General features: G+C 35.8%; 1 protein-coding gene across 3 annotated transcripts in view; it reads right to left on the reverse strand.

Moving 5' to 3' along the window:
- Positions 1-24009, reverse strand: part of IGSF3 (immunoglobulin superfamily member 3) — a 100640-nt gene that overhangs the window by 57338 nt on the left and 19293 nt on the right. For all 3 annotated transcript variants that reach the window (XM_063305509.1, XM_063305510.1, XM_063305511.1), the window contains exon 3: positions 20570-20947. In XM_063305509.1, coding sequence (XP_063161579.1) covers positions 20570-20947 — 378 coding nt within the window. The remainder of the gene's footprint in view (positions 1-20569; positions 20948-24009) is intronic.

Raw genomic sequence — 24009 nt, forward strand, 5'->3', positions numbered from 1 at the left:
TAATTGTGTCAAATGATTAGGATGAAAGAAGTACATCTGTCAAAGTAATTGGATATGGTCAAGCAGCTGAGGAAAAGGGGCTGGTGGCATATATTGAACATTTATTTTCAAGATAGGAAACTAGGTCAGCTTTCTGACTCAAGGCCATAAATCCCTCTCACATGATATTACAAGGCATTTGCCATGATCCACAAACTCATTTAAGACAGTTAAACTAACTATATGCTATATTATTCACTACAAGAACGAACAAAAATCTGATCCTGCTTTATAAAAAAATCACAAAGAGAAGGAAACGTACAACACTGCTCCAAAATAGTACAGTTTCAGATCATACAGAGAGACAAGGGACAACACCGCTATATGATTTATAAATCAGGATCTGCTGCAAGACTGGCTAATGTTGCAGAATTCACCAAGCAAATGTGCTTTTTGGAAGCTCGTGTAAAGAATTTGGAGATACTTTCAAGTAAAAATAGATTCTGGCTGCTCTACTGGAGTCCAAGGCTACAAATATAGACCCTAACAACACCATGCAAAAAGGCAGTTTGGGATTAACACTTTGGAACTTAACAATATTATGTGAGTAAAACATAAATCTACCAGTTTTTTCCACGCTCACTGTAACTCCAAAGGAGCAACTTTTTAGAAAAGAAAATATAGGTCTGTATATATATACAAAACAAAAACAAAAATCACCCTTCCCCTGAATCTCTAATGGAGATATCCATCAATCCCAGTGATACTTTTCAAAACTCCACAGGTTCAGATATGCATCATTAGTAAGAAAATAAATGCAAATAGCTCAAATTCTGGCTGTTTAATAATCCCTACCATGATTTACAAACATAAGCATCTCAGCTAAAAATACAAAATAAAAATTCACAGCTCTGCTCCATTGTTTAAGCAGCTGCTGAAAAGAATAGCAGAAAGTACTGGGAGACTGGGTATTAAAATCTATGCATAAGTATATTAAAATACCATCCTAAATACATCTATAGTTGATAAACTGATTTACTTACGAAACAAATTATTCTCAAGATGTTTGCTATGAGTTTCATGCATAATATCCAATTTTGAAACATTTTTATATAATTAATATTATTAAATCACTTTCTCTACTCAGTATATTTGTTTAGTAATGCAGCTTTACTAATAAAAGAAATTCCTTCTTTTTGGTCCATTTCCAGCAATAAATAGCTATATTTCAATTAAATAGTAACAACATACTAAAATGTTCAGTATAAAGAAACTGGAAAAGGAATGAACATGTAAGATAAATGCATTTTAAAAACCCTATATAAAGGGTATATGGCAAATTTGGTAAGAACAAACTAACTCACATAACTGCATATTGGAGGTCTGTGTCCCTGAAGCTTGATAAAATATTTTATTTCTGCTAATAATGTACGTTAAATTTTGAATATTTTACTGAAACACACAATGATATGAATGAATGCTTTCTCAATTACAGCTTTCCGACTCACAAATTCTGGGTTAGAGGTATCTTCATGCCCACTGCTAATTTAGGGAGCTCACAAAAATATTTTCTGTGTACTGATTAGATCATTCACCATCTTCTTCCTCATCAGTGAAGAACTGCACAACAGTATTATTATGTCATAACTTACCACTGCTCTAAGCATGCAATCAAAATATAACCAGGCAGTGGAACAGAGGAGAATACAAGAAGCAAATCTTTATATTGTGGCAAATGCAAATCAATGTAATGTTTTTTTCAATCAGAAAGAGATGAGGGATTAAGCCAAGGCACTTAAGGAATAAATCATTCTGGAGAAGATTTAATGTAATAGAAGTGGCAAGAGCAGGTGGCAGCTGTGGCGGGGGGGGGGGAGCTTTGTACAGATCCGTCTTGTGCACCAGTTGTGCCAATTCCTCAATTGGGAAGGATGGTAACTCATGCCCCAGTCACCTCATGACTGGACTAATGCAATATGCTTCCTACATGGAGCTGCCCTTGAAGACCACCCAGAAGCTACAGCTGGTTCAAAAAGCAGTAATGCAAGCAGCAACAGGTACAACAGGTTTGATACACCCAAGGTTATCCCTGCTCCATGAGTTCCATTGGCTGCTGGTTGGCTTCAGGATACAGTTCAAGTGCTGGCTGTCACCCATAAAGTCCTTCATAGGATGTTTTTTCCTGGTGCCTTTGAGTCAGTGTTTATTCCTGGTGACTGCCTTGATTAGTCCCTGCAGTTTTCTTGGCAACATTTTCAGAAGTGGTTTGCCATTGCCTCCTTCCTAGAGCTGAGAGAATGTAATTGGAAATCAGCATCCTGATTTCTAGCCCGGTGCCTTAACTACTACGCCCAACTGGCTCTCCCTTCACAGGATAGAGTCTAGTTATTTGAGAGAGTGCCTATTTCCAGTGGTTTCTGCTGGTCCATTAAGATTGGGCAAAGCAGGGTGCTCTGGATCCTCCCAATTAATATCATCTAGTGCAGCCTTTCTCAACTTTTTGACCCTGGAGGAACCCTTGAAATATTGTTCAGGCCTCGGGGAACCCCTGCACATTCAGGCTCAAATATAGGCCAGAAGTTACAAAATTATTATATTTGTTTCATGTATAGGCCTATATATATGCATTAACTGTGTTCTTAAACTAAAATTAAAGAATGAAACTTATCTCTTTAATGTGAAGTTGCCCGAATTTGAAATAATTTTTTAAAATAAATTGTGGTTGAGAAACCCTGATTTGGTGGGACCCTGGAAACATACCCTCTTATTCACCAGGCCTGCCCTTTGGAAAAACATCTCCAAAAAGATATTTTCACGGATTCCACTGTACAGGTGTTTTGCAAGTCTTTAAGAAAACTTCCTTTCGTCCCAGCCCTGGGGTTAGGTTATTTGTCAGACCCCTGGTGGTTTTTATGTAATTTTGGTTGATTTTGTCTGGGCACATGTCATTCTCTCTCTCTCTCAACTATTAACTCTTAAGTTAACTCATCATTATTATTATTATTATTATTATTATTATTATTATTATTATTATCTCTTAACTTTTAACTTAAGTCACCCAGAGTCATGGAGTTGGACAGCCTTTGAAATCTAATAAAATAAATCTAATAAAATAAAATAAAATAAAATATGTAAGCATTTGGAGAGGAAGAACTAAAACAAAAGATATAATAGTAGAGTCCTATAAGACAGCAGGAGACATAGAAATAACTGAAGTTGGAAAAACAGGTGCAATTACACAAGGCTATTGTGTATTTTAAAAGAAATGGTAAGGATATAAATATGGAAGATCATGTATGGATTTTGAGAAGACCAAAATTAAATTTTAATAACATGTTAATTATTTCTCTAGCAGCTGAATTTTAGAACACTCTCTAAACGGAAGCTTGCCTTAATATATTTTTAATAGACATTTGTTAAAGGCCACAAAATCCTACATTGGTAAATGCCTTCTTTTTAAAGAAAGCTTTGGGTTAAATGTGTTTAATTCTGGTAAAGGCTGATTCTATTTTATTACTAATCATTTAGCTTCTACTGCTTTTAGGTTTTGTATCTTTTTTAAAGGTGACACTTAGAATAAAGAAAAGATAGAAATCAAAATAATTCAGTCAATCAGAAAGTGATTGAAAATCTACTCTAATCATGAGTAGGTAAGAAGTTGTCAGTATATAGTTAATACTGAAAAACAGAATTCATTGAGGTCCTATAGGCAATATGTAGTTTGGAAAGAAGGAAGCATCTGTGCCCCTTCATATTACTGAATTTCAATTTCCATCAGTCCCAGCCAGCACAATCATAATCAGGGATTATGGAAATTATATCTGCAATGCCCAAAGGTTCTACCCCTCCTGCTGTAAATATGAATGGTGCTTATTATTCCCAGGCAAAGTAGCTAAACCAGGACAGAGAAGGGAAAAAAACATCAGGAAATCTGTTCAGAGTAAGCATCTCTATCAGCTTGTACCTGAAAGTCAAATATTATTCAGATTGAAAGACCAATACCCCAGTATCACCCTATTTCCTTTGTTAAGAAATGCATTCACTGAGATGAAGAAACTTATCCTGGGATGAAAAAAAATCCCTCTATTAACAGTATGATCTCTCATTACCACTTTCTAGAACATTTCTTCCTTAATTTACACCACCTAGAAGTCTAGATTTTGAAGGCTTTTAAGATGACACGGGCAGAGGAGAATGTAATGGATATTTCCCCTCTTAACACAATCACTGCAATCATATGGCCCTCACCATGTTCTCTCTTTTAGTAAATGTGTAAAAGAACAGTGCAAAGTTAATCATACATTTATAATTGGTTTCAGAGGGCATTTGAAAGAATTAACCCAGCTTCTTCTCTTTTTTTTTTTAAGAGACCCTGTATTTAAAGAGAACCTTTTATAGTAACTAATTTTTAAGGAAGGAATAGAGAACGTGTTATCCATAGTCACCAATATGTTCATGAGCTTATTCAGATCCAAAGTGGGCACAGTGCTTCAGATCTGAATACTGAACAGGTCTAATCTGAAACAATGTTTTTGGGCTTCACAGAGAACCCATGGGATGGTAAGAAGCATCCTGGAAAGATAGTTCATCTTCTAGAAAATGGGATTTGTAGCCATTTTGTAAGTATGCCCACACCTATTATCAAAATGCCAAATGTTCTCCCAAACCATAAAGGTTACTTATACCCATGTTAGGATTTGCTCTATTTATTAGAACATGTTATTATGAAACAGAAACAAACATTACCTGTAGTGGCTGTTATCATCATCAATTTTTTTTTAAAGGAAAGATTACATGACAAAAATAAGCAATGCTTCTGTATTCAGTTTCAGATTATAAATATACACTGAGGTATATAAAAGATATATACACTGAGGTGTATACCAAGAAAAAGATGGATGAGTATTAAGCTTAAAGCAAGGACTACACTTCAAAGAGAGTGAACAAAGCAACAATGAATAGGTCCATTTAAGAAAAGTTTTTCCTTTAGGTTTAAATTAGTTTTGAAGGAAACTAGGCAAGGCTTGCTTTGAACACATGCAAAATAAAATCAGACCCCCAACAATTACGTATTTTAAATTAATGAACAGGTTTCTCTTGAACATCAGCTAAATCCAGGCATCAGTTTTACAACCTAGAACTGTATTCTGTTGTTTCACACAACAATTCATACCTTCTTCCAAAGTATTTTTGTTTTTTAGCTCAAACAATTAATGGAAATCTACTGCAAATCACCACCCATACATTTATCCGTAGATCCCAATGTATCTGCTGCAGCACCTTGTTTAAGACATGATGGACAGCTAAGTATACTTCTGCCGATATCTGCACAATTAAATAAATGGGTGCTTTGTCTTCCTATTTTTATTCCTTCATACTATTTTAAGTGAATTTATAGAATATTAAATAATTTCTTTCAGCAAGGCATCCTTGAGATATTCAAAGTATAAATTACAATTATCTGTTGGGAAATGTGGCCTTAATTTTCCACATTATTTCCTATAGAAGGAATAAGGAACTTCAGAAATCAGCTCTTCTTTAAGCTCAATTTGAAATCTATTTTTTGATCCCATTGGAATCTTTCTTTGTTCAAGGATCAGTTTTATTAGCTGCACTTAATGTGAGATACATATGAAAACACTGAATCACAGATATAATTCTGACGCTTTAAAAATATCCAGTAAAGCTATTTTTAGGTAAACTGGACCAATTTAATCCCAATACAATTCTTTTTAAACTTCTGTACAACAGAATTTGATTAACCTAAGGAGGATTACTGGCAGTTTATACAACTTAAACACTTATTACTAGACTATTTGGTTCTGATGCCACTCCTGCTTCTGAAGTTCCATAACTGTTAAAAGGACTCAACTGAGTCATAAATAAGTAGCCATTTTTATAAGATTTTGAAGGGACTGAATGAAACTGACTATACTTATTTAATAAGCTTGAGTGTCCTACATATGTTTTCAAGATACCCAGCTTGTTTCTCAACTACCTGGCATCTGCCTACTGTGCTGCTCTAATTACTCAATAATACAAGCCTTCATTCTGCTTTGTTCACAATCTTCTTTCTTTCTGTTCTTCTGGTTATCAGAAGCCTTGACATGTATCAGCTGTCCTACAGATTCAGTCAAGAGTCAGACCAGAAATTTTGCCAACATTAGCATTTTCATTATGAACTATTTTCCTGCCAGCTCAATTATTCTTGGCTAAGACAACTAGTTGTAGTTGTTGTTGCTGTTGTTCTTATCCTGCTATAGTCATTTGATTCACAGAGTCAATTGAAAGACAAAGCTCAAACAATGATACTTTTTGTGATTAATTTAAGAACCAGACTGATGATCTCATTAGAAAAACATAAATTTCCAAAATTTCAAAGAAGTAAAAAGTTTATGAATATTAATTACCACCCAAAGGAAATTACATGCTACACAAATTGTCTTAGGCACTTTTTTCTCACACACAAGAAGCCAGCTAAAAAAGTATTTGCTTCATGCAGTGGCAAATTAATGCTTCTGCAAACAATGGTTCCAACATGTGCTATCTCCCTCATTAGTTTACTTTTCTCTTTATATCTCTCATCTTCCAGGAAGCTAAGGAATTGGGTATTTAAAGCCTGTATCTCACAGTTATCAGTCACTGCTGGTAAAGAAAACTTGCACTATAATTATGTTGCTTTCAGTGATCTGTTCCTAGCTAAACAGTTTGGCTTGTCTTCCTCCTTCTCACTTGCCTGTCTAAATTTAGCAAAAAAAGATCCTCTGATACAGATCTGAACAGAGAAGGTATCAAAGTCTGAGTTAGATGACAGAGAATCCTTCTCCTGTACATGATTTCTTTGTTTAAAGTGCATTATATGTGATATTATGAAAGTGTCTTTTATTCTGAAAAAGCAGTGTACGTACTGTCAAAACTAATGTCTAAGCCGAAAGACCCTTAGTTTTAATTACCAAAAATACGTTCTTCTCTATATATTTGTACAGAACAGGATTCATATTTATTTTATTGTGTCCTTGACACAGAAACAAGTAGAGAATTTGATAGAGAACAAGATGATACTGAAAATGATGTGTTCCAGTTCCTATTATTCCCAGACAGCATATCCAAAGACTTACTCATCTATAGGCACTACACTGCAGAACACAATTTTAGACTATTTCAGGATAGGCCACTTTCACCTATCCTTACGTATTTTTACAAGTACTGAAAGGAAAGGTTATGTGGAAATGTCTTCTCTGAAGAGGGACTTGACAATACCAATTTCCAGAGTTACATACAGAAGTGACTTACAGAAGTGTGCATTTTTACTCACACTTGATCATTGTTATCCCTGAGAAGCAATGTGGGTGGTAGGCCTCTTATGCAAGATCACAAAGGTACATAACAATAAGCTCCAAATAGTCCCTTTCACTACAAACATCAATTATAGCTTGGGAAAGTGGAGAACAGAACTCTTTAAGCCAGACTGATTTTCCCATCACATTTTCAATTAATTCTGAATCTAATTTACGTTCAAGAGAGAAGGAATTATTGTACATACATCCTTTTCTCTGGGAGCTTGATATAAGTTGGGTTTCCAATCACAAAGAAAGCCTAGGAATTCAGAGCAGATATTGTCCCCCTTTTCCAGATATGGAGTTCACAGGGAACTGGGAACATGACAGAGGAACAAATAGAGCAGGCATAACTGTGAAGTCCTTGATGCTGAGCTTGGTTGTTTGCTTCCAGATGTTTCATTACCCAACCAGGTAACATCATCAGTGCTAGTAAGTGAAGGGTTTTGTTCCTTGTTTATATACAATAGCTTGCCCTGCCAGTGTTGGTGGGGGTGTGGTTTTTTTCCTTGGTAGTTCCTTGATTAGGGTTTGTTTTCTGCTTGATTGTTTGTCCGGTGTTAATCCCTGCTTATCTGGGGATGTGTTCTGATCTTTTTGTTTCCTTCTTCGCTCCTGCTCTCCTACACCACACAATTACAAAGCCACATGGAAAGTAATATTTGAACAGGATGACAATCCACATGATGACACACAACTGACAAAAACTGTTTTAGTTCTTTACTGAATAATTGCTGCTGCAATCAAAATAGACACATTTAGAGCAAAACAGTTAAGAGATCTTCTGGTACTTATAAGAAAGATAGGAGCAATCTTGTGATCTTTTTATTTCAGTGTGTGTCATGATACTTTTAACAGCAGGAGTCATTATGATGACAGAGAATGTAGCAAGTCCCCTTCTGTTTCTAGACACAGAAAAAAGCTCACCGTTGACTACTTGACCCAATTCTGCATATATTTTATGAGATTTGTTTTTGTCTGCAGTTACTTAGATTATCTTTATCTAGTCAGATTGAATCTGGAGGGTTCATTTACCATCAATATTTAGTATTTGATCCAATTACAGATTTCAAACAGAGATTAAGTGTGGTAAATATAAGCAAATCTGCCTGATTTGAAAAGTGCAAGAGCAAGGCAGATAAAAGAACAGGATGACAACTGAACTTTAAATTATAGTTTACTATGAACAAAATTCCACAAATTTATGTAACAGGTTATATAAAACATAGCTGTATAACTGGAGCAATATAAAACTGCAATTACTGGTTTCCTCTGGCAAATTTACTTGAAGGAAGTTCCACGGTTCACTAAAGCTAGGCATTTTTTTACTCTTTGTTTTTAGATTACAAAATGTAAACAGCGCACCAAAACATGCAACAATAACAAAATTAAACTAACCAATTCAAGAAATAAAAATTAAAAGAAAAATTAAAACAAAAGAAAAAGTCCTCTAAAAAAACCCTTAAAAACTAACAAATTAAAATACTAAAGGGATTATGGTTATGGTTGAAACTAAAAATCTAACGTGTATGTTAAATGTACAGTTACTGGTTTACCAAAAATATCATATAATGCTATACAGTAACCAGACACAAAACATACAAAAGAAAAAAACCCTAATAATACCGCTGTATTATTGTAAAATACCACAAAATCTTTGCAAAAGAAAAACACCTTGCTTCAGTCTTTTATTAGTACAAAATATTGCCTTTTCCTAAACTGGTAAATTGCACATTTCTTACTGTCTGAAATAATATCACTTTTCCAATTTCTCAATATATTTCTTTTGGACACACCAACAAAGCTAGGGTTTCACTTCACTTCACTTCACTTCTATTCCCAGATGTATGAAATTCTAGGAGTCAGATAAGTCATATTTTTCATCTTTGGTCTTTTGATTTTAATAACTCAGCAATCATTGACAGAACTGTTTTCTCCTTCTACATTTCCCCCTGCAGCATACTTGCTCTTTGCTTATGGCATAATGTTGACTAGATTGTATCCAGCCATTTACTGTCACTGAAGACTGAACTGTAGTCATTAAAATTCTTTGATTCTAACACGCATACTCTTTAAAAGTGAGATGGAAAGGAGGAAGAAAGGTACTGGAAAAGGCTAGAGATTGGCAGATAACTGTTCTTCCAAAATATATATATGCCATTCAAGTGTAAGAATCTTTTATATAGTTCAGAGTATATCTGACCAACATGTCTATGTACTGGTAGCTGAGATAGTAATATTGGTGGGCAAGTTATTTTTACAGTGCTATTTCCAAGATTAGAAGTCTAGAGGATGCAGGAAAAAATTCTGCATGCTGGTTTCTCATCTGTAACATGCAGGATTAGGAGTTCACATGCCACTGCAAAAAACAACAACAACAACTAATTGCAGTGGCATGACATAGCCTAAATAGTTAGCAGGTTTACAGCCTAAATATTTAACGAACACTAGATTGTAATGAACTAAAAGACTGTACCTGTAGGCTTTTTGAGTTTCTTCTCCCAACCCTCCCAATTAGGTATGTATCTAATGGGGGTGTAAGCAGGCCTTAAGGCACTAATAATGAAATAGAGATTCTAATACTTTTCACACTTTTCCTGACGTATTGACAGCAATGATAAATGAATGTTTTCATAGCCCTGGTGGAATCTGTTTTGTCACTGATATATAAAAGTAACAGTTTTGTAAAAGAAGTGTCCTATGACTTCTATAAGGACCTATGATTTACCACATCTAGTATGCACACAGTTCATCTGTGGATCATACAAGTGAGGAATAGGGGAATACAAATAAAGAGTATGAAAGGATAGGAAAACTTCATCAGAGACTTTTATTATTTATTATTCCTAGCATTCAGTGATAACAATACAACCACAGCTAGCATAGCTGAGCAAATACAATGCAGGGCTGAAGCAATATTTGCTTTTAGTACTAATTTCAATCAGTTATTCTAATTGAAGGAATAATGCCTTGTCTGAGCAAAAGAGACTTTGCAGGAGAATGGCAAAGATACGAAATGGCATAATGATCCCTTTCCTTCCTAAGGTTTATCCAAAAAGCATCTGGCTGAAACTAGAGTGACCACATTCTGCTTCAGAATTTACTGTGCAATTGCTAAGGCAAGGGATGGGTGCCTTATGTTACCAGCTGGACTTACGGTTTTCACCTTCCCCACTTAACATTATTGAGTATTCTGAGGCACTGATTCAAAGAATCTGCACAGCCCTGTTTCCTCTTTTTGCTCAGACAAGGCATTATTCCTTCAATTAGAATAACTGATTGAAATTAGTATTAAAAGCAAATATTACTTCAGCCCTGCATTATATTCACTCAGCTATGCTAGCTGTGGTTGTATTGTTATCACTAAAAGCCAGGAATAATAAATAATAAAAGTTCATCAGCTGCAGAGTACTTCTAAAACAAAGATTCCTACTATGAGAAACTACAGTACTGCACATCAGTGACTAACACTGTTCACTTCTCTGATTTGATACTCTGAGGTTAGGCCTCTGGCTATGCAGATTAGGTATTCTGGGAGTTGTCATAGACTGAACAGATCTGGAGGGCACCAATTTGGGAAAGCTGTTCTGTGGCTTCCTGGCAATTTATGTAGGAGAATGGAGGAACATTGCATAATACAGTAGAAACAACACATGCAATTCAAAATTAGATGCATACTACATGACACACTTTATTGAAAGATAGATTCCCGTTTAGCCGTGTCTAATGACACACTAAGGGACGGTGCTCATCTCCATTTCCATGGCCGAAGAGCCAGCATTGTCTAAGGACACTTCTATGTCATGTGGCCAGCATGACAATCACGGAAACGCTGTTACCTTCCCACCAAAGCAGTACCTATTTATCTACTCACATTTGCATGCTTTCAAATTGCTATGTTGGCAAGAGCTGGGGCAAATGCGGGAGCTTACTCCGCCGCGCAGTACTTGGGTCTCAAACCACTGAACTTGCAACCTTCCTGTCAACAAGCCTGACATCTTAACTACTGAGCCACCATGCCCCCTATCTTATTGAAAGATAAATACAGTAAATAAATTTGTCTTAGACCAGCTAAGCAGTGAATGATGGACCCAAAGACTAGGTTGACTGGGAATTCTGGAAGTTGCAGTGTACAACACATCTGCAGGATACCACATTAGGCAACAATGGAATAAGGTGTGCAAATTAATGAGATGAAGAGATAATATATTTTAATTGAACATTACATACTGAAACTGTCCTGTCTTCACATCCATAAAGTATCATGAATCTGCATACTCTGTGTTACTAGACAATCAAGAAAATAGAACTGAATAAACAAAGAGAAAAGCACATTTGGCAACAAAACTAAATATACTTATTTCATGATATAACAATTTCTAACTCTTAAAAATATAGAAGATGGGAAATGTGGGTTTCCTGTGGCAGATGGCAGACTGAGTGGTACTGCTTTTTTAAGCAGTGCCAGCAGCGCAGCATTTTCTGGGCGTGGGCTGGATCCCCGCAGCCTGAAGAATTCTCCGGAGGTAAGGAGAACCCAGGAAATAATCCCTTTTGTTCTCCAGACATTTTCTTGTGGGGGGTGGGGTCATGGAATGGAGTCCCTGTGATCTATCCGTGATTGAGGATGCCAGGAGGCACGGATGTTATCAAGTTCAGGGCTGCACTGAAGCTGTAAAATGGACACTAAATCTTGCCACCCCATTTCTAAAACACCAAGGGTGTTTTTTGTTTTTTTTAATTTGTTACTGAAGAGAGGCCTTTTGCAACAAAGAAATGTGAAGCTCTTGGTGATTTTCATTATTTTGGGAATTTATTAATTTGGAAAGTTGGCTTTTTTAATATTTAATTTCTAATATTGGGATTTAAAGATCTTTGCTGCTTTGTTGCCATTTTTTTTAATGTTTTGAGGATTATAAAAGATTTATCTACTTCACTGAATCTGTGGTGTTGAATTTTGAGCTATCTGCCTCTGCCTTCCTTTGAGAATGGCTCTTGTTTACATCTTTTTTCTCCTGATATCACACTGTGGAGAAACATGGAAGAAATGAAAGTGATCTTTAAAGAACTCTATTTTGACATCACCCAAGGCCTGGATTGTCTCTTAGAACTTGTGGAGTCTAAAGCCTACCAACAACTTGAAAAAGAAGAGAAGACTGAAAACTGCTTTGAGAGTAATGATCCTTCTTTAAAGAAGAAAATCAGGATTAACATTTCCAAGCCAAAAAGGGAGAAAAATTGGACTGAGAGAGTATCGGGAGCAAAGGAGAGATACAATTGGCTGTCTTCCTGGAAAATCGAGACCAAGAATCAAGGCTGGCTGCTGAATTTGAGTCTTGTAAGAGGAAACCTTTGTGTGTAATACCGAGATATGTAAATGCCTTAGTCTATTTTGAAGTTGGATAATTGTTTAAATGTGTTTATAAGGATGGCCTCTTTAAAGTTTAGACTGATGTTTTTGTTTTGGAGATGATGATTTTACATTGGGTAAAAGGACATTAACCAAATGTAGGAAATAATTTATTTTTTGTTATTTTAGTAGGCAGAGAGGAGTAAAAAGTTAGTGAAGTAGGATAATATTTGATTATTTGCTTATTAGGTGAATAATTATGTAGAAAAGGTTTTTTTAAAAGAGGGAGAGATAGTTTTAGAGGAGAATGTCATATAGAGATGGAAATGCTTTATAGAAATGTTTATCTTAGTTTTAATTAGAGTAAGAGATTGATAATGACTTATATATATCTTTGTTGTAGAAAGTTGGAAGTCTTTGTATTTTTGCACTTTTTTAGTTTTCTTTTTTCTTGTAGTGTTCTTTGTTTCATTCTTTTCAGTTTTTATTTTATGTATATGTTGAAAAAATTAATAAAGCTTTATAAAAAATGTAAAAGATGTTTTCTCTGTTGTGATGCAATTTCATGCACTTTTCTGAGAATCCTGTATTAACTAACATCAGGTAAAACAAACTAGATGGATTATTGCTTAAAGCTGCTGTGGCGATCCTTACACTTCCAGAAAAATGTCTGGAGTACTTATGCATTATATACAGTTTCAAGAAAACAAGAATCAACGCAAACGAACTTAGATGAAGAAAATCACCATCTAGTCGGGTTCCATTTAGCCATAACTACTGCATATTTTTCTTATAAGCTTCTGCTGCTGTTGTAACAAACTTTGAATTTGCCTGAAAGTGTAACACCTCATTACAAATCGAGAAAACTGGAGTTAAGTAATGAAGTAGTTAATGGATGATATGTCATAGTTCTACCCCTAAACATCTGACAGCAGTGACTGCAATACCAACATTCCCTCTACTTGATTAGCTAATTCCTATGACCAGACCAAATTTACATTTAACACACATATCCTTTAATTTTTTTTTTCTAAAAGAGATGAAATAAGAGATTCTATGAGGTGTGTGTCCAATATAGACTGAAGTAGTTGTAAAAAAAATTCAGCAGAGTGGACTTGCTTATGTGAGATGGGCAGCTATATAAATTGAGTAAATAAATAAATACAGAAAAACATTCACTCTGCTACCTTTAAGACACAAGATTTAGCAGTAGCCTGGGTACGCTTACACCATGACCACTCAGTTCTTTGTACACAGAAAAATAACATCAATAACTTTCCTCTCTCCTGCCTTTAAAATTACAAAAGGAAGGGTGTAAGGCAAAGGCATACAGATTTTGCAAACAACTATTTTCTAGACAGCACATGATGCCTTATTTATCTGTTACCTAGAAACATGACTGTGGAACTTGCTCTTCCTTTCAGGTCAGAAGTATCTGCTAAATAGAAGACTGGGGGGAATGGTGTTACGTATGTTTCCATGACACAAGGATTGGAAGAGGCTCATTCCTATTGTATGAACCAAAAGTCTATTTCTCTTCATGGCAATGCTATTTAGACTCTGTGCAATATAAACACATTTGTAGAATCTAAATCCACTTCTATACCCTCATGAGAGAGAAAGGGAGCACGCACACACTAATTTTAAATGACCAGTTTCCACTACAATAAGTGGTCTGAGACTTGTCATTATGGAAAGTGCCCATTTAAATATCACTTGAATTATACTGTAAGTCAAGTTCATGCAATTTCTGTCAACTTGAGAGTTGCATGAGGCTTTGCATTTCAAAAGTTGCACATTTGGCTTATTTATTCATGTGTTTATTGGCTTTGTATGTTGCTCCAGTCAAATTGGTTCTGAGTGGCTTACATACCCTATTTACATAAATAAGATTAAAAAGTACCAAAAAAACCCCTAAATATTATTTACTTTATTCATAATTTAGATTTCTTAAGGCCTTCCAACTCAACTAACTCTGGGAGGCACACAATTTTAAAAACAAAACCATAATACATTAAACCGAAAAGTATTGTCATAACTGGGGGAATAGGAATATACATAATTCAACCTAGGCCTATTAAGGATTGCACTCAATATGAGCAAGGTCAGGGCCCATTTTGGAGGGGTTCATGATAGCAAGCTGCATTTAAATAATCATACTTGAACTATAGCTAGGTCTGTGTTCCTTAATACAGAATAAACATAAGGGAAAAAAAAAGGGAATGTGCAAGCTTAAGACCATCTAAGATTCAGACCATGGTGTAAACTGGTTGAGATCTATCCCTGGATTTCAAATATATTTGGCCTCTTTTTGAAATATATTTATTTTTATTTATAAAATTTTTATCACCGCCCATCTCCACCCACAAGGAGGGACTCTGGGCGGTTTACAACAAAACAAAATTTAAAATTCAATGTCCATATAAATACAATCAGTATAAGTATATAAATATAAATAGACAATAAAATATAATGTGTATAAAATATTTAGTCCTGATCTTTTGGCACTATGGAACAAAAGAGCTGGATGTGCAAATAAAGTCAAGTAACCTGCACACTTAACAGCCTGGCTATCAGAACTGTGTATACAGTTCACTTTCCATCAAGCTCATAGAGCAGAGAGATGCAGATGTTACATCAGGCGTGTCCAACCCACAGCCCGCGGGCTGCATGTGGCCCTGAAGAGCTAGTAATGCGGCCCCCCAAAATCGTAAACTTTTAACATTTTTTTTGCGATTTTTTTCCTGATTCGATCACGAGGTGCTCGAGCACGGACTGCATAGGTAGAAACAACAGAACGCTGTGTAGAAGATGGGGCAGTGCAGTGCTAACTCAACCACTGCCTCTACACCCTTCAGCTTGTGGCGATTTGGCGTTATATATATTTCAACCTACCTACACGTGTTCTGCGATGACAGGTGTTTGTTATTATTATTAAGTAGACATGTAAGTTTTCTTATTTATTAAACTTTGCATTATTTGCCTAACAATTTATGACGGGCCTGTTGTGTTATTTCTTAAAAATATGTATTTATTCCTAAATAAATTTATTCCAGCATGGCTTCAATGTCGTTTCAACAGAAAACAGAACCCAAAAAAGAAAAGAAAAGAAAAAGAAAAGAAAAATCGCGGATGAAAGAAGAGTATTCAGTGAAAAATGGACAGATGAGTACTTTTTTGTCAAAACAAATATTAAGGTGCTATGCTTAATTTGTAGGGAAATTTTTCAGTTTTCAAAGACTACAATTTGAAAAGGCATTATATGGAAAAACATGCTGCCAGATTCAAAATGTATCGAGGAATTTGTTGTAAAGACAAATTAGCAAAACTGAAAAAAAGTCTATCATCTCAACCATTTTTTTTTAAAAGTCACAACTCAAAAAGACTTTGTTACAAAAGCTAGTTATTTGGTAGCAAATCTCATTCCAAAAAAATCAAAAGCATTTACCGATGGTGAGTTTCTTAAGCAATGTATGGAAAGCGTAGCAGATATAATTTGTCCTGATAAAAAAAGTGATTTTTCTAAAATCAGTTTGTCTCACCAGACTATAGCCAGGCAAACTGAAGAAACAGGAAAATCTATCGAAAGAGGTTTGAAAAGTAAAGATGCTAATTTCAAATTTCATGCTTTGGCGATGGATGAAAGTACTGATGCTACAGATATGGCTCAACTTGCCATTTTTATTAGAATAAATACATAAATACAATGTCACTGAAGAAATGACTTCTTTGGTGCCATTAAAAGACACAACTAGATCTCTTGATTTGTATGAAGCAGTAAAAATGACATTAAGTGATTTTCTTTAACCATTTTCAATGTATCTGGTATATCTACTGATGGGACCCCGGTGATGGTTGGTGAAAGTGAAGGACTTACAAAATTGATAGAAGACAATGCAAGTGCCAGCGGCAACTAATGTTTGGTGAAGTATCACTGCATTCTACATCAAGAAAATTTATGCACAAAAGCTTTAAAAATGGATGTCGTGCAAATTGTTATCAAAGCAGTGAATTTCATAAGGTCCAAGGGATTGAATCATCGCCAATTCCAGCAGTTCCCTAAAAGTATGGATGCTGATTATAGGGACATCATTTACTTTTCTGAAGTACAGTGGGTAAGTTGGGGTAAAATGCTGAAAAGATTTTATGATTTGCGAAATGAAATCAAGTCGCTTATGGAATCAAAAAGAAAATTTGTGCCAGAACTTGAAGATGAAAAATGGCTCACAGATTTAGCATTTTTGGTGGATTTGACCACTCATTTAATGAGTTAAACATGAGTCTTCAAGGTGAAAACCAACTTATGACTGCAATGTTTCAAACCATAACAGCATTTGAAATGAAAAAAAGTATGGCAAGCTCAAGTTATGAAAAATAATTTTATACATTTTAACATGTTGGCTAAACACAGTCCTGTGAACAGCGAGAAATATGAAGCCTTGCTTTTTGGTTTGATACAGGAATTTGAGAACAGGTTTCAAGATTTCCAGAAAAATCATCAATATTTTGGTATATTTTCGACTCCATTTTCAGTTGACATAACTACATTACCTCCAAATTTTCAAGTGGAATGCACAGAGTTGCAATCAGACGTTCAATTCAAAGAAAAATTTGATCATGTCTCTCTGCTGGACTTTTATAAGACCTATCTTCCCAGAGAAAAATATCCCTTGCTGTAAAGATGATCTTTACAGCATCTTCCAACAAAATGGATACCCTCTCAACTTTATCAAAAAGTGCCTCACCACCCAACCCACTACAACCCAACCAATGGAAACTATGAAAAGGATAACTCTGCCATACATCAGAAACCGCCAACAGACTGTTACAACCACATGGCATCACCGTAGCACATAAACCAACTAAAACTCTTCAAAACATATTAAGCAACCCAAAAGACCCAATAGCCCAAGAAGAAAAAACAGGAGTTATTTATAACATACAATGCAAAGACTGTAACAGCCACTATGTAGGACAGACAGGCAGAAGACTAGCAGAGCGCATCCACAAACACCAACTAGCAGTCAGAAGACACGATGAGAACTCCTTAATCTCACAACACATGGACAGACTCAACCATAGTTTCAACTGGGAAACTGTGAGCATCCTAAACCAAGCCAAATCCAAAAATGCCAGAGAATTCCTGGAAGCCTGGCACTCAGACAAAGCAGCCATCAACAGACACATAGAGGTAAACAACATTTACGTACCATTCAAAAGAAACAATAGAAAAGCCAAAAGACCAGTACGCTCCCTTGCCAGCAATCAACACCCAGATATGCAAAAATCAACACTAGGATTAACACCAGATGAACCGTCAAACAGCACAATACACCCTAATCAAGGAACTATTAACTCAGGCAATCAACCAAACAGCAAATAACAGCCCAATCAAAGAACCCACAAGGAGAGAACAACACCCCTACCAACACAAGCAGGGCAAGCCAAGGTATATAAACTGAGAACAAGGCCCACTTCCTCTTTGCACTGAAGATGTTGCCTAGTTTGACAATGAAACGTCTGCAAGAAAACAACAAGGCTCAGAGAGCACAAAGGACTCCATGCAATTAACTTTCTCATAAACATATGCTATACTGTCTAACCTCATGTTAATGACCCAGTTGTCATTACCAAAATAAGACAAGGAGAACACTGCACCATGAGACATTCCTTTGACTCTAATGGCTGCCAAATTTGCTTTTGCAAATTCTATTCCACATTATTCAGTTAATTATAATGCTTTTAACACGGTACTTAATTCAAAGCTCTTAACACTGTACTTCAGTACTGATCAATCTGATAGCAATATTTCAAAGGATAGTAAAGATCTGTTATATTTAAAAATTCTATATGGATAACTAATAATTAAAATCTTTGAAAGGTTTTGGCTCAATTGTGGATCGATTTTTTATTTAAAAAACCTGTAGAATGGTACAAATCATTAACAGGAGACAACAACTTGGTATGTTAATGTAAGTTCATGAGAAAAAGTCCACAACCAACCAAAAAACACATCATATTAAAACAACTATATGTTCTGTTTTATTTGGTTACTGACCAAAATAAATAAAAAATATTATCTGTCATAGTCAAACAACATATGAATTCTTAATACTTTTTATGTAAGTTCAGAGATGTTTGCAAACTTAAATAAAACATATCAGGAGTCTAGTAGCACCTTTTCAAACTACAGTAACAACTTTTATTTAAAGGCATAAGCTTTAATAACACTTGTCAGTCTGAAATAATCAGACTACTCCTGATTATTGATTATTGTGGCTCTCCTCCTGCATTAAAAGAGAAATAAGATTCTAAAATCTATGCAGATTTTCGTAAGTCAATTAAAATAACATGTAAGCAACAGAAGAGATTTCTTAAGAAAGGAGTTTCACAGTGTAGCAACACAGCTGAAAATCCCTCTTCTTCATTGCTACCAGCTTCACTTAGAGTAGTACTCATAAAAGTCCCATCAGATGACTAAAGAATACTCAGAAGCTTATGAGTACACTTTAAATTTCTGGGTCCCAACAATTTAGTACTTAGAAAGAAGTCCTAGCCCTTGAAATGGATAAAAGAACAAAGAAACAGCTAAACTATTTTAAAACTGGCAATATATGATTCGAGGGATGTGACCCAGTTAAAATCTTCACAATTTTATTTCACGAATGTGCATCCCCCGCTTCAATAAAATTTCTAGGATGACTGTACAAATTGCTTTGTCATCATTAGACAAACCATTACCATAGCTATTGTGTAAAAAGTAAAGTCACAGAATAAATGTAGGTACAATGTAATTAATACATTTTGTAATTAGTTTATTTTAACAACAGAATGCATTAATGACTCTTCGACCCACACACATGCAGAGAAAGGGAGAAGGAGATCTGTTCAAGATATTTATAAGCAGCTTTTTAGGGTCAGGTACCAAAAATGCAATATATTAAAAACCACAGGATGTGAAGCGCCTTGGATCTGACCTCCAAAAATGCTTCTGAGGTCAGAATGATGCATACAGAGCAACTGCCTGCAACATCTTAAAGCAGCCATGTATGTTCCCAGATTGTCTGGCAGCATCAACAAATAGCCATGTAATCACTTGCTTCAAAGTGTATATTTTAAGGAATAGATCCAGGATATGTTTATTACCTACTTTTGAAAAGTCTGTGTATTGTAAAAATGACAACATGATGTAATATATTTCTACATGGTCCAGCCTGAATGATAAGCTTTAAGAATTTAATTTTAATTCTTATCTATAGTTATTATAAAGATATTTTTTGTTAATTTGTGGTGATAATTTTGATTACATTTATTTTAATCAGTACAGTTATTTTTTACTACATAATTACTATTTTTTTCTGTTGTTGCTGTAATTTTTTGTATTTCACAATTAGTAAAAAATAAAAAGAATTAAAATAAAATAATTGTTTAAAAGATAAATACATGTTGGAGACAGATACTACATTTCTACTCCAATGCACTCTGAAGCACCTTTTGGAAATCATATCTGAAGCACTGTACAACCCTACTAATTAAACCCATCAGACAGATGTAATCACTAAGAGAAAACTGCTTGAGTCACACCAGCTGTGCACTTTTTTAACAAAAGTCTGTGAGACGGGTCTCTTCCAAAGGAATACAATCTTACTTAGAACTGGTTCTAGACTTCCATATACTGGCAGGCTTGTCAATCTATAAAATCTTGGTCTCATTAAAACTAAATTTAAGCTTTTTGGCCCAAATCTATGCCAATAACACACTCCATTTTGCAGCTCCTGACTTTTTCCCCCTCTGGCTCTAATTTATGCAATATAAACCATCATAAAACACATTCAAACCCACCACTCTGCACAATTTATAATAATACTCTATTTCTCTGGGCAAATAACATAATACACTTTACCAATTAGCTGCATCTTGGCACTGTAGCTCCCAAAGTATCTTTCATCAGTCGTTGGAGTATGACATTCATACTCGCCAGCATCCCTGTCTTGGAGCTGTGTGATGTGCAGCAGAGCATAATCCCCTTCAACTCTCTCCACATAGATTTCTCCACTCCTAACACGCTGAGTATAGATTGCATAAGGGAAGGAAGGGTCCATGGTGCTGACAATCTGTACTTCCCTTTCTGGAGAAGATGGAAGGTATATGGACCACTGAAAATTCTGTTCTGATGGTCCTTGATAACCGCTGACCTTGCACCAAATGGTAATGTGAGAATTTTCAGTTCGGTATAGAGGCCCTTCTTGAACAGTGACTTGACGCTGTGCAAACGACCACCCTAAGAAGAAGAAGAAAAGTTAAATTTATTAACTACAATATATTCCATTTTGGTTTTTATTTTGATGTACATCACTCACATTTTTCCAAAAGAAGAGTTCTTCTAGAAACTGGTAAAATATAATCACTTGTTAAAACAAATGAGGTTATTTTGTCAAGACTAGGATTAGGAATCGGTCTATTTCCAATCAGGTCATAAAGTAACACCAAATATATATTCTTGCTCAGAAACAGATATTAAATACATATCTGAAGATGATGTTTCCCCTCTCCCACTACAAAGGTTTGATATATCCTTTAATTTCTTGTAATGGAAAGTACAGATAGATTTAACTTAAGAAATAACGGTTAAGAGGAAGACTTGGATGCTTCCATTTAGATAGTTATTAACGCTACTAATCAGGATATACTACATACTTTCCCCCCATTTTAATAGATTTTCTTTGTTAAAATGTAAGATGGAGTGGGGAAAAAAATCCTGCAAAATGCAACATGAAATGTTTGCGCTACTGTACAATGAAAGCTCTGGCTAGAGGGAATCTAGGTGTTGGCCTAGTTCTGTTAATGAATCTTATAATTAAATTACTGGCCTTTAATATTTATAAAAATCTATAGCTAAACTATGATCTTTTGTTCCAAAAATTAACCCAGCCTTTCTCTCTATTTACACCCTTCATTTCTATCACAACATCTACGTCATGTACTGGTACACTCTTGCTTTATTTGTTCAGAGAAACGTATATGTATACATCTTAAATACATACCTCTGGATGGCAAACAATCAGTACAAAAACAGTGTAAAAACTCCATAGCCAAAATTAAGCATAATCCAATATAAAAAATAAAAATCTATATAACAATTTGGGCCCACCAGCATCCTGGCCTGAATGCCAGCTCCGAACAGTCTTTGGAAGGCCAGGAGGGTTGGGAGAGGCTGTTCCATAGGGTAGGCACTGCCACAGAAGGCACACCTCCTCAGTCCCATAAGATGCACTGTTTAATAGAGGGGACCAGGAGCATGTCCACCATGTTGGATCTGGTGGAATGGGCAGAAACCCCTGGTAAGAGATGCTCCTGAAAATAACCTGGCCTCATGCCATGCATGGCTTTAAAGATGATAATAAACACCGGAAGCCAACGCAGCTCACGTAGCAGTAATGTTGCATGGGCAAAATTTGGAGCATGCAAAACTGCAGGTGAACTGTATTCTGAACAGCCCCAAGTAGAGCTAATTGCAGCAATCCAATCAGGAAGTGAGTAAGGCATGAGTAACAGTAAGCAGAGGTTTCCAGTCTAGCAACAAATGACACTCAAAAAGTATTTATACAAAGGCTCTCCAGGCCATGGCTACCACCTGCTTGTCCAGCAGGAACCATGAGGCCAGGAGAACCCCAGATTGCACACCAACTCTGTCTGAAAGAGTAGCATCCTATCAAGAGTGAAAGATGAAAAATCACTAGATTCAGGGGGTCCAAAAACCCAGAACCACTTGGTCTAGCCAGGGCAGAGCCGCAACTTGTTCTCCCCCATCTATATCCTTACAGCCTACAGGCACAGGGTCATTTGAAAAGCCAGAGATGGAAATATATAGCCGCATATCATCAGTTTATTAATGGTATTTTACTCCACGCTAATGGATGACCTTGCCAGTGGTTTCATGTAGATGTTATACAGGAGTAGGGAGAGAGTTAAGCCCTGAGCCATCCCACATAAGAGTGGCCTGGGGCTACAACTCTCCCCCACTACCAATACTAACTGGAACTAGTCTCGGAGGAAGGAGGAAACAACTGCAAAACAGTGCCCTCCACTTCTAACCCCCAAAGCCAGTCCCAGAGGATATCATGGTTGATGGAACTGAAATCTGCTGAATGATCTGGGAGGTAAGGACAGATGCACCACCTACATATGGAGTCCCTCAGACGTCATCCAGAAGCATGAGCAATCCTGTTTCAACCTGAAACTCAACTGGAAACTGGACAAAAATTGTCCACTGCTGTCAGGTCCAAGACATCAGGAGAGGATGGAGACCATCCCCTTCAAAGAAGAAGATGGGGATCTCCTGCAAAGTAGTGTTCACTATCACTTGGACCCAACTGCACGCCACTTTCCAGCTGGTACTGACCAACCAGGAAGACATGCATCTAAAACACAGGTAGCAATTCCAAGGACCTTGTCCACTTCCTCCAGGCTAACTGGGTGAAACTCATCCCAGACAACGAGGCAAGCAATAAACCATAACCTTTGCTAATTATGATTTCCAAACTCATCAAACAGCTGCAATTTTACACATGCTTCATGGGATAGTTCCTGGTATCTATATCCAATGTTACATTAAATTGTCTTAGACTTTTAATCAACAAACAAATCCAGCAGCTTCTGAAAATAACTTGCACTATTTTGACAGCAGTGGAAAAATCTGAATTAAAAAATCTTATGACATAAAATGCTTGTTTCATAGAATACAAATATGTAGAAGCATGCTATATACTGTAATATAAAATGGACATTTAAAGTAGTAATATTTGTTCCTTCACCCACACCCTCTTCATTTCTGTAGCCTTTGGTTAGATCTGCTGTGCTGTGCTAGAAAACACATCTCTACATACTCTTTTACCCTTATGTTTATAACTTCAATATGTAATGCACAGCAGGAGTAATATTTTGCACTGAGTTCTTACACTATAAAATAAGTGATACTTTATGGAGGAATAGTAATCAGTTATAATAAAAATTCATTCTATTTCAACTCAAGATCCCAAAGCTATGAGAATTTAGAAGACATACATGCCAGTTTCATTTCAAATAACAGCAGTAGTTAATATATAAAATTATGATACCGTGAACAGTAGTCATGAAAAACAGTCATATGTGATACAGTCACATATGAAAATATCACTAATCAAGTGGATTAATACCTAATTTTTATATCCTAGTTTTAGACTAATTGCAGGCATTCTGAATTCTTTGCAGACATACTACCATTCATATTCATATTACCATTTTTTTCTAACAGGCTAGACTTGAAAGAGCCAATATGATTGGAAAACGGGCTATGGAAAACTT

This window comes from Candoia aspera, chromosome 5 (genome assembly GCF_035149785.1).
Source record: "Candoia aspera isolate rCanAsp1 chromosome 5, rCanAsp1.hap2, whole genome shotgun sequence".
Taxonomy (NCBI): Eukaryota; Metazoa; Chordata; class Lepidosauria; order Squamata; family Boidae; genus Candoia; species Candoia aspera.